Raw genomic sequence first — 12,160 nt, 5'->3', positions numbered from 1 at the left:
GCTGTTTAGCGATAAGTCCGCCTGTTGTTACCTACATATTTGTACCTGTTCATACTTTTGTACCATTTCTTTTGTAGTGTGCAATACAGCATTTTATTATTATTATTATTTGTATCTCCTTGGATATCACGGGCCTATAATCCCGGTTTTTTGATAGGCTTGCGTGGGGACACAGATCCAACACGTAGAGGCCCCTTGGAGAGCTTTTATGTCATGTAGAACGCCTGCTGGAACCCGTTCACAGGTGCAACAATAGACACCCGTGAACCGGTCTCAGCAGGCATTGGGACTATTGTAGAAAAAGAGAACAGTATACCGGTCTATGGATTGAAGTTTGGGTGGACTATGAGACTGGGCTATTGTAAAAGAGGTCCGGACACCTGCCATAACAATGTTAACACCGTCATCGAGGCAGGCGGTGAGTCGCCGCTGACTAGATGGGCCCCTGAAACTGCCGTCGTAAAGACGACCAGGAGCAACATCGGTGTGAGCGGCTCAGGGGTGTCGAGAGGTGTGCGCCGCTTTCTACCCAGTGGCTGTTAATAGCCACTGTGCCAACTCGCGTCTTATGCATCTTTCACTTCCACCCCTGGAGCATATAGCTCTAACGACTCCTCTCTGGACGGCCAATGAAGGCAAGCCAGAGCTGAGAGTCCTGCGGGTCCCCTTGGGGTCCACTCCGACCGACGAAGACACGCCGGAGACGGAGACCCTGACCGACTCTCGGGAGCACTCGGGTCCGTGGGGTCGTTACTCCCCAACAGCTCGCCACAAGCTGCCCTGCGGGCTTATTATTATTATTATTATTTGTATCTCCTTGGATATCACGGGCCTATAATCCCGGTTTTTTGATAGGCTTGCGTGGGGACACAGATCCAACACGTAGAGGCCCCTTGGAGAGCTTTTATGTCATGTAGAACGCCTGCTGGAACCCGTTCACAGGTGCAACAATAGACACCCGTGAACCGGTCTCAGCAGGCATTGGGACTATTGTAGAAAAAGAGAACAGTATACCGGTCTATGGATTGAAGTTTGGGTGGACTATGAGACTGGGCTATTGTAAAAGAGGTCCGGACACCTGCCATAACAATGTTAACACCGTCATCGAGGCAGGCGGTGACTCGCCGCTGACTAGATGGGCCCCTGAAACTGCCGTCGTAAAGACGACCAGGAGCAACATCGGTGTGAGCGGCTCAGGGGTGTCGAGAGGTGTGCGCCGCTTTCTACCCAGTGGCTGTTAATAGCCACTGTGCCAACTCGCGTCTTATGCATCTTTCACTTCCACCCCTGGAGCATATAGCTCTAACGACTCCTCTCTGGACGGCCAATGAAGGCAAGCCAGAGCTGAGAGTCCTGCGGGTCCCCTTGGGGTCCACTCCGACCGACGAAGACACGCCGGAGACGGAGACCCTGACCGACTCTCGGGAGCACTCGGGTCCGTGGGGTCGTTACTCCCCAACAGCTCGCCACAAGCTGCCCTGCGGGCAGCACTCGGGTCCGTGGGGTCGTTACTCCCCAACAGCTCGCCACAAGCTGCCCTGCGGGCAGCACTCGGGTCCGTGGGGTCGTTACTCCCCAACAGCTCGCCACAAGCTGCCCTGCGGGCTTATTATTATTATTTGTGTCTCCTTTTGGATTTCACGGGCCTATAAATCCCGGTCTTTTGATAGGCTTGCGTGGGGATATAGATCCAACACGTAGAGGCCCCTTGGAGAGCTTTAATGTCATGTAGAACGCCTGCTGGAACCCGTTCACAGGCACAACAATAGACACCCATGAACCGGTCCCAGCAGGCATTGGGACTATTGTAGAAAAAGTGAACAGTATTCCGGTCTATGGATTGATGTTTGGGTGGACAATGAGACTGGGCTATTGTAAAAGAGGTCCGGACACCTGCCATAACAATGTTAACACCGTCATCGAGGCAGGCGGTGACTCGCCGCTGACTAGATGGGCCCCTGAAACTGCCGTCGCGAAGACGACCAGGAGCAACATCGGTGTGAGCGGCTCAGGGGTGTCGAGAGGTGTGCGCCGCTTTCTACCCAGTGGCTGTTAACAGCCACTGTGCCAACTCGCGTCTTATGCATCTTTCACTTCCACCCCTGGAGCATATAGCTCTAGCGACTCCTCTCTGGTCGGCCAATGAAGGCAAGCCAGAGCTGAGAGTCCTACGGGTCCCCTTGGGGTCCACTCCGACCGACGAAGACACGCCGGAGACGGAGACCCTGACCGACTCTCGGGAGCACTCGGGTCCGTGGGGTCGTTACTCCCCAACAGCTCGCCACAAGCTGCCCTGCGGGCTTATTATTATTATTATTATTGTTTCTCCTTTTTGGACTTCACGGGCCTATAAATCCCGGTCTTTTGATAGGCTTGCGTGGGGATATAGATCCAACACGTAGAGGCCCTTTGGAGAGTTTTAATGTCATGTAGAACGCCTGCTGGAACCCGTTCACAGGCGCAACAATAGACACCCGTGAACCGGTCGCAGCAGGCATTGGGACTATTGTAGAAGAAGTGAACAGTATACCGGTTTATGGATTGATGTTTGGGTGGACAATGAGACTGGGCTATTGTAAAAGAGGTCCGGACACCTGCCATAACAATGTAAACACCGTCATCGAGACAGGCGATGACTCGCCGCTTACTAGATGGGCCCCTGAAACTGCCGTCGTAAAGACGACCAGGAGCAACATCGGTGTGAGCGGCTCAGGGGTGTCGAGAGGTGTGCGCCGCTTTCTACCCAGTGGCTGTTAACAGCCACTGTGCCAACTCGCGTCTTATGCATCTTTCACTTCCACCCCTGGAGCATATAGCTCTAACGACTCCTCTCTGGACGGCCAATTAAGGCAAGCCAGAGCTGAGAGTCCTGCGGGTCTCCTTGGGGTCCACTCCGACCGACGAAGACACGCCGGAGACGGAGACCCTGACCGACTCTCGGGAGTACTCGGGTCCGTGGGGTCGTTACTCCCCAACAGCTCGCCACAAGCTGCCCTGCGGGCTTATTATTATTATTTGTTTGTCCTTTCCATATCTCGGGACCATGGGATCCCGGACCTTTGGGAGGCGTGCGTGGGGCCGAAGCCAACAGCGCAGAGGCCCTTTAAGACAGTTAACTCTAAAAGCAAGGGATACACATGGCAGATACCATCCCCGAGCGCACAGTATGATACATCCGGAGATGGTCCCCGCCAGGTGCAAAGACTATTGCAGTGCAGCACTTTTGTGCTGCGATGGGAACTAAGGTCATGGGCTATTGATATGCAAGTTGGATGGACTGGATAATGGGTTATGGGAGGAGACTAGCGGACACCTGCCGTGACAATCAGTCTCAAAATTGTGTAAGACAGGTGGTGACTCGCCTACTCATTTAGTGGGCCCTACAACGGCCGCACGCACAGTGCGACAATAGGGCAACACTTCGGAGCGGCTGTAAGGTTGTCGAGAGGTGAGTCTGCGGTAGCCAGATCCCGGTGATCCGTTCAGCAGGCCGCCGGCGTTATGACATTTTACACTTCCAACCTGGAGCATAGGTCCCGCTCTTGCGACTCCACTCTGGCCGGCCAATCAAGGCAAGCACAGAGGCGAGGGCCAGATGACAGGGCCCTCTGGAATAGGGGTCCGCGGTGTCGCCACTCACCGTCAGCTCGCCACAAGCTGCCCCCGCGGGGTTATTATTATTATTCTCTTTATTTATTTATCGTCTTAGGTTAGGTATTTTTATAATATGAATATAAAAGTAAAATATAAAAACACTTACAAAACAATAAAAATACATATAAACACATTATAAAAAACCTAACCTAGGGTGCCGCCAGCAGCGGGGCAAGGCCCAAGCTACCGGTGGTCAGGGCTGCAGAGAGAGGAACCGACGTACTATCCGCGCCGTGTCCAAGATCACCGCCTTCTGCATCTGTCCCTTGATCCAACCACCTAGCGAGAGTCTCTCGAGATGTTGGTCGAGACTCTTCGCTATTAAACCGTTCACTGAAACGACTATCGGGACAATGATCGTCGAATCAACATCCCACATGGCGGTTATCTCGTGAGCCAAGTCTAGGTACTTACTGGACTTGTCCTTCTCGGCCTTCACGAGATTCTCATCATGGGGGATGGTGATGTCAACGAGCATGGCCCGACGTTGCGATCGATCTATTATCACAATATCAGGCTTATTGGCTACAATAGTCCTGTCAGTGATGATAGATCGATCCCAATAGAGCGTGGCACGACCATTCTCGAGAACAGGCGCAGGTGAGTACTTGTAGTACGGTACTTCGCAGTCCACAAGGCCATATAGAAGAGCAAGTTGCTGGTGAATAATCCTGGCTACGAGATTATGTCTGTGCAAGTACTCGCCGTTAGCAAGATGAGAGTTATTATTATTAATATTATTTTGATAAGTATATAGAATAGAGCAAGAAGGTAATTATAATTAAGTAGATAGGTAGGTACTTAAATTCTATTTCAAACGTAAATAGTTGGGATTTATTCAGGTACCTAGACTTTGCTTTTACCGATGTTGCTATGTATTTTACTTTGTGATACCTCAAATAGTTAATTGCTTGCGAAATATGAAAGGATTAATAATTTAAATTAGATTTTTTTTTTACCTTGATAAGGTGGCATTGAGGTTTGATTTGAGGACTTCTTATAATCTCGTTCGTTGAAGGGTTCTTCAACTGTCTTTGGGTCATCAAAATTACATATGTGTGCCAAACTGCAACTCAATCCGTAATTCCGTATAATCGGTACTTACCTGTTTTATAGTCAGTAGTTTCGGAGCAAAATGGCTGTGACAAACGGACGAACAGATACGGTAGGGACAAGGGATCGGATCTTTTTCATTTTGAGGTACGGAACCATAAAAAATCAACAGCACTTTGCAACCTTAACCACATTCACCGCCAGGCTGGCGGGTTCTTTCATAGTCGCTTTTCGCTACATACGGGTTTTCGGATGTTAACAGCTACGCTCGTAGCGCGTAGAACGCGCTGGCATTGATAGAAACTTACCCCAAACTTCCTACGACTAGGCGGCGTCTCCTCAAAGTGCACAGGCCTGAAGGACTTCCTTGGCGTCTGGGGCGAAGCGCCCGGGGTCCACACTGGCGGTGGCGGCGGCGGCGGCGGCGGCGCGCCCGGCGAGCGCGCGACCGGCGCGGGCGCGGGCGGCGGCGTCGGCGCGCCTGGCCTCCACACCGCTGATGAAAAAAAAATTGCCCGATTAGTTTATTGAAGCAGAAATCCACATTGTATTTATAGTTAGTAGTATAAATACAATGTGGATACGATATTGTGTTCATTCCTCAGACTAGGTTAAAGCATGAGAAAATCAAAGTATTATTGTAAGTACTTAAATAGTGACATAATTACAATGTACTTATATATTTAATTTTAAATTTAGCTATTTCACAAAAAGTTCATTTCAGTTTGAAAAACACTAAAAATTAAGTATGCCACCTGTATGTAACTCATTAGGTACAGGTTGTATATTTGAAGATGATGGCATTAGTTTGATTAACTCCTTTCGTGCCAGCCTTCGTCATAAAATAAATAGCGTAATGGTCGAGTAGGAAATACTTTCGTGGAAAAGTTAATAACGATTTAATATTAAATTAAGAAGATTCGTTCTATTGAAATCACAATGTCCATTTAAATCAAACAACACTTTGTTGTTACATCCGCACAAAATGATATCATAGAAAAATTTATTGTAGTCACTAATATCCAGGAACAGGATTTCCAGGCGTTTCACGTCACTATGTATGTACCGCTCGCATCCTAGTGCTCAGAATAGGTTTCCAAGAATCTTAATGCATCCCGTTAGTACCCATTGTGATTTCAGAAGAAACGCGGCACAACTTTTAAAAAGAATGGAAGCACATTTACTGCTCCGACAGTTGCGTGATAAATGAGACGTCTGTGTTTGTATAAATGATGCAATTTAAGTATTAAACTTAGTCAGGTATCTAGGTAGGAATGGTACATCCATGTCTTTTATTATTTCAGCATAAGTCAGCATTAGCGGAGAGTCAGTATTATACTTCAATCAAAACTAAAACCATCGGTTAATTAAAAGCACATTCATCAGTCAGAATGAAAGTAGCTCCAGACATGAGCAGTAAGTAACGAGCTAGCATTAACCTAGAACTGCAAATTAATCATAAGCAATACCTATAACTCTCCATGTATAACCATTGAATCAGCAGCATAAAGGTCATAAATAATGGAGTTTACTAGACCAGAACACAATAAATATCTAGATCTGACAGACACGTGATATACAATGACTCACAGTCAACTTAACAACAGATAGGGAAACATATTGATATTCGACCCGTTTATAAAACATATCAACATCATAATTGAAATTTGACGCTCGGTCACGTCAATTCCAATCAATTTGGGTGCTTTTCCATAGTGCTGCATTTTACGATTCGACAATAAATCTCTGCGGAGCGTAGAATGGACGTATGTTTAGTACTTTAGAAGCAATAGGTCGCAAGTATTGTATTTTTAGTGATACTTTCGACGCAATGGCTCCGAGGTGGAGTGTTTAGCCGGTCGTTTTCAGCAAATTGGGTTAGCGGCACTCCTAGCGACGTAATCGCAAAGCCTATTTAGGCTGTGATGTGATCACAGTTCACACCCTACGCGAATCCGAACATCAATATTTGTATTCACTATACGTCACTCGACGTGGAATCCTTTAATCAGGATGGAAGGGAATCAGTTTTTCCGTTAGTTTGCTTGCGGTTATTTCGACGTTGTTGGCGGAAAAAGCCACACAATATGTTCAGAATGAAATATTGCACGTAAAATATGTAGGTAGCACCTATAATTATATACCTAGACAGTATTAATGTTGCATAAGTATTAGGTAGTGAATGATAATATTTTTATTCATTCGGAACTAAACGAATACTTTTACTTAGGTATATACTTATTCTTAATTGTAAATATTTCGTAAGTAACTAATTGAATTTAAATTTAATACATATAATGTCATAAAGTCAGCCATATAGTGTTTGTGTCATATAGTGTCATAGAGAGTGTGTATTTATAAACTGCATACTATGTACATGTACACACCAACATTGTAAGCTACTACTCGTATTTCGGAAGTGCGGTGCTTCTTACTACAAGTATACTTGTAGATATATATATATCTAGGTATTATTACTTAAAAAGAGACATCGGCACTTCGGCACAGATGTGAAAAGTTTCATTTACGTTACGAAATAAATATGTATGTTTCATTTTCATATTTCTATTTTCTACTAGACGACGAATTATACACGGAAGCAATTAAATGCCAAATTTTAATACCAATTTTAAATACCTACCTACTTATTCGGTAATGTAATGCCATGCCAATGCTAAGCCACTGAATTGTATTCAAATCAAGCATATTGATGTAATTAAGTACTTCTCGTGAAACATGTTTAAATATCTTCACGTGTAACAGGATATCTAGTTAATTATAATTATTTACAAAATAAGCCTTCAAGATTACAGATCACTTGACACGTTAGCAGGGATTTAATCGAATCAGCATAATTGGTTATTTATCTAAAGCTTGTGCCAACATCAAAGTAAGCGCGCGCAAATAAATTAAAAGTGAATCCAATTAAGGTCAGACCGGGAAAAATCCACATTTTAAGTTGAAGAGTACTCCTGTTGTGTCCAGCAGCGAGCCGTGTATGGGATAATGTGCCGGGAAAAGTTGGATCCGGAAGCTCATCGCGTATAATACTTTATTCACACAAAATGAGTAAAAATACAGAAATGTAGAACAGTAATCTCATTTGCCTAGCAAACCCATTTGTCATAAAAGTCGGTGATGCCAACACTGACAAACGCACAGTTTAACTACACTGGATAAGGTACGTAGGAATTTGGAATATTAGTTATTTCGTAGTTTAGTGATAATTAATTTTAAGAGTTTTTGACTATTTATTTTGTGTGTATAAAACATAGGAGGTTACCTGTGTACATACGTATTTGGCTTTCCTACTGCACAACATCATTTAGCGATAGAAATAAATTAGGTATATTTAATTTTACCTGAGTTAATACGCGGTAAGCCTTAAAAGTTATCATAATTTGCAATCAACGTCCAATTTACAAATTAGTGCAACTTAAATCCCATTTTAAAGTCGCTCAGCGAGTCATTAAGAGGTCCCCAGGGCTAATGCATATAATCATTAGCAAAATAGATCACGTACCATTACAAACCGTACACAGGCGGTATTTTTCTCAAGCACAAAGAAACGTTTCAAATGAAAAACGTCCTAAGCGAGTATGTGACTAGTATACCATTACTGCTTGTTTTCCTTTGATGGATGTTTGCATTACGCATTCTAGCCGCGCGCTGGCGTCGCACGCGCCGCCTCGCTAACTTACGGCACCCCTAATTTAATTATGAAACTCCTTCCAATGTTAGCATTTGGGCAACTCCGGAGATGACCCGAAACGAAACTATACTTGTTTTCTTTCTAAATTCCACGCTAGTTACAGAAGTTTAAGAAAAAATACTTAAAAAAATTGTTCTTTCTCAAAAAACATTGTCTGCGTCTAAATCTCAGAATTTATTTTCCGTAATATGTAAATAAAAATGATCAGTTCACAAATTTGATTCAAAGGATCTTGATAAATAAATAAAAAGTTAGCACGATAATTTTCCGGCTCACTGGCATTTGCTTTCGCATTTCGCACAAGGGGTGACAATTTCCATGTGCATTTATCCCGGGAAACTTGATTCTCCTGAACACTATGGGGAATAAATTCATAATAAATGATACTCCTGAGGTGTCTTAGATTGAACCTTCAGTTTTGTCCCGGTCTTATTTAAAAAAAAATATAAAATCCATAAAGCGATTATATTTTTGAATGGAAAAAAAACTAAACTTGACCCACGCAACTACTGAATGAATTAATACAACTAATTGCTACGAGTACCCACATTCATGTGGCATACTGCATGTTCGTACACTGTGTCATGATCCTATTGTTACTAGTTATCCATGAATCCTACCATAATAATGACATTGTAGAGTCCACGGTCAACACACCATTCACTAATTACATAAAACGAGACACTGAGTAGACATTAAATATGTTATGTAATGTTCGTTTATAAAATTTACTTTAACGGGACTTACACTTAACTGGACTTATACTTATTAAACTTTAAAACTAACTCCGACGTCTCTAGGACGGCATTGTCCCCGTGGTCTCAGAGAAAGACTGTCTAAAGTTGCCATTGAATGTTTTTCACACGAGTTTAAATCGGTAGGTACCTAATATTTTTTTGTTAAGTCATAAAATATAAAAGAAAAATTAGAAGTTAATAACTTGATATAACTTTAGGATGGTGGAGGTGGATGCAAAATTGCATCAAAAATACGTAAGTAACATCACACAATTTCATAGCCGTGCAGCATCAAATTCAATTTAAATATTACCGAAATTCAATTGGTTCGAAATTGGGTAGTCTGCCGATATGTTTTTAACCGTTCTCGTCTGCCGAGGCAATTTAATTATCGACCACTCGTGGGGGTTCATAATAGCGACCGTAATGATGTTAAGAGTCGATTCCGTAAGTTGCATCTAATGTCGTGAGATTTTATGTCTTGTTATATAACTTATTTATGTTATACATAATATTTAATCCGATCTATTTAATATTTACAGACGAATTTTGCTACTTACTTAAAAACAACTAAGACTTTACTTACCTACTAGTTTGCTACGTACTTAAAAACAACTAACTAAATAAACAAACAACAGAACAAATATAAATGGGACATTATTACACAAATTGACTAATCCTCACAGTAATAGAAAATGTAAATTTACAACTGAGATCCAGAAAATAGTTTCATAACACAGAGGCCCGACATTATAAATATGTAGTAGGTAAGTATTTTTAAATAATTATAATACTATTAGGTACAATAAAGTACATACCGGCCTGCAAGTGTAACTTTAATATAGGGTGGTATGTACTGACTGGTTCTGCTTCACCTTGCATTAAACGTTCAACATCCGTTTAAAAATACACTAAGGGCTGCTCTACCTACTACCTAGTACCTACTGTTCAAATATCGAATTAAAGATCAACGTTAACACTGATATAATACATGATCATGGATTGCCACCAACAATAACAATTAACACATTGTAGAGACAAATAACAACAAAGGTTAATTAATTCAAAGACTTTGTTTGATATCATGAGTTTAAACAAATGAAGCTTACAAATTTAGGCGACATTGCAGAATCAGCAAGAGGCAAAATGACAAAAAGGTCGGCAGTTTATTTTTCTGAAAGATTTAGAGCAAAATTAAATTATTGTGTTGAAGATGCTAATAGGGTCATTAGTTTGGAGGACTGGCAAAAAATTGCAAAAGAGGAGCCTCATTATTCGCAAGACGGAGACTTGTTTCCATCACCTGAACTTATTATGAAAACGTCTTTTTAATTTTTGCCTGGTGGTGAAAGGCGATTAACGTAGTCTCTGGACACTTTTATTTTAACGCTGCTTGTATTGCATACGAGTTGCTGGCCCTTTAAAAACTTATATGTTTTTTTAAGGGCATCAATAATTGCGTATGAAACAAGGCGCCAAAGTATCTGCCACCCTCGAATACTTTTCAAAATTGAGATGAATGTCTACAGTTCTCCTACAACAAGATTTGCTGCCAGTCTAATTTTGTATTCTACATACGAGTGCATGCCTCTTTTTGTTAAGCTATTAGAGAATATGACCCGGGAATAGGACCCGGGTATGTCCTTATAGTTCGTTTTTTTTAGCATTAGAAAGAACTCCACAGAAGTAAGCGTACAGTTTTTATCAGGCTCTTTAATTGTTAATAATTATTGAATTATCTAATGTAGCATGGTCAATACATATAATTTACTTCAAATTATTACCGCTTAAAGTGCCGGATTAGGAACCACAAGCTTACTTCTGCGAAGTTCTTTCTAATGCTAAAAAAAACGAACTATAAACTATGTCCAAAACCACCGGTGGACGGGCAGCAGCGTCCCTCAAATTCGGTGTACTCGACTGCGATCGCCAACCCGCCTGCCAAGCGTGGCGATTATGGCATTCACCCCCCATCCGGCACGTATGGAGGTCCAAGGGGGAGGCCTATGTTCAACAGTGGACGTCTTATAACTTAGATGATGATGATGATGATTAGAGAATACTTAGTAGATACTCGTAATTTGGACGCTGACTGTTCAATAAAGTTCACCTTGGCAATTAAAGTAAGTAGATTACCCTTAAATGGATATAATATGGTAGATTTCACGTAATATTCGATAACCTTTAGCTAGAGCTTTATTGTAGTTTTAACCGTAAATGTCACGAGCACCCAAAACTCTTATAAGAATCCATCATGTCATCATCCCAAAATCACTCCCCCTCGACATTTGCACGGCAATATAAAAAACCCTGCACGTAAACTGCAGGATGTATTGACTATTATGCAGGTACTACATAAAAAAGGCGACAAAACTTCACTCCGGGAAATGTGACACAGCATACCGTTAGTCTACTGCAACGTAATCCTGGAGCGCCCATAAAATGCTATGCCACAAAATATTTCTTTCCGGAGCGACAAGAAGGCGAGGAAATTTTCTTGAAAAATGTGCGAACAGAAATTCCGCCCTACATTTGTATATCTGAGAGTGAAATATGCGCAAACAGCTCTCAGTCATTCTCCCTTTATTAAAACTCTTCAAGTATTTAAGGAGGGCACAGTATTTAATTTGCACTTAGTCTGGAAATCTCTACGGCACCGCATTGCAGACGGCATTTTCTTAATAAATTTGGTCTGGTTTTTAGAACTGTGATGCAAACTACACCTTATCGAGACCTTAATTGCTGACTGACTTCAATAGGTTAATTATGGCTTGCACCAAATCGATAAGAGTTTTTTAAGAGTTAATTAACGAATATACCTTATCATTTTTAAGTCAAGGTTAACATATATTTTTAGTTAATCCTTATCCGAATATTTAATAAGCAAGCTTGTTAAAAATTTCCGCTTAAAAACAGGAATTTTATAAAGTAGTCTGTTAAATTATATATTGATATATTCTTATTACCTTATACATATGTAAAGAAAATATCGGTCAGGTAATTT

The 12,160-nt window shown here is 42.1% G+C and overlaps 1 protein-coding gene across 10 annotated transcripts in view; it reads right to left on the bottom strand.

Annotated features, from left to right (window-relative positions):
- The window catches only part of LOC134664418 (sorbin and SH3 domain-containing protein 1), a 198,000-nt gene that overhangs the window by 56,715 nt on the left and 129,125 nt on the right, over positions 1–12,160 (bottom strand). For 9 of the 10 annotated variants that reach the window (XM_063521052.1, XM_063521054.1, XM_063521044.1 and 6 more), the window contains one exon: positions 5,016–5,203. In XM_063521052.1, the coding sequence (XP_063377122.1) occupies positions 5,016–5,203 (188 nt within the window). Of the gene's footprint in view, positions 1–5,015; positions 5,204–12,160 lie in introns of those variants that run through there. The other variant, XR_010098248.1, reaches the window with a different exon arrangement.

Source organism: Cydia fagiglandana, chromosome 5 (genome assembly GCF_963556715.1).
Source record: "Cydia fagiglandana chromosome 5, ilCydFagi1.1, whole genome shotgun sequence".
NCBI lineage: Eukaryota > Metazoa > Arthropoda > Insecta > Lepidoptera > Tortricidae > Cydia > Cydia fagiglandana.
The sequence above is the reverse complement of the archived record's forward strand: the minus strand, read 5'-3'. Positions and strand labels throughout refer to the sequence as shown.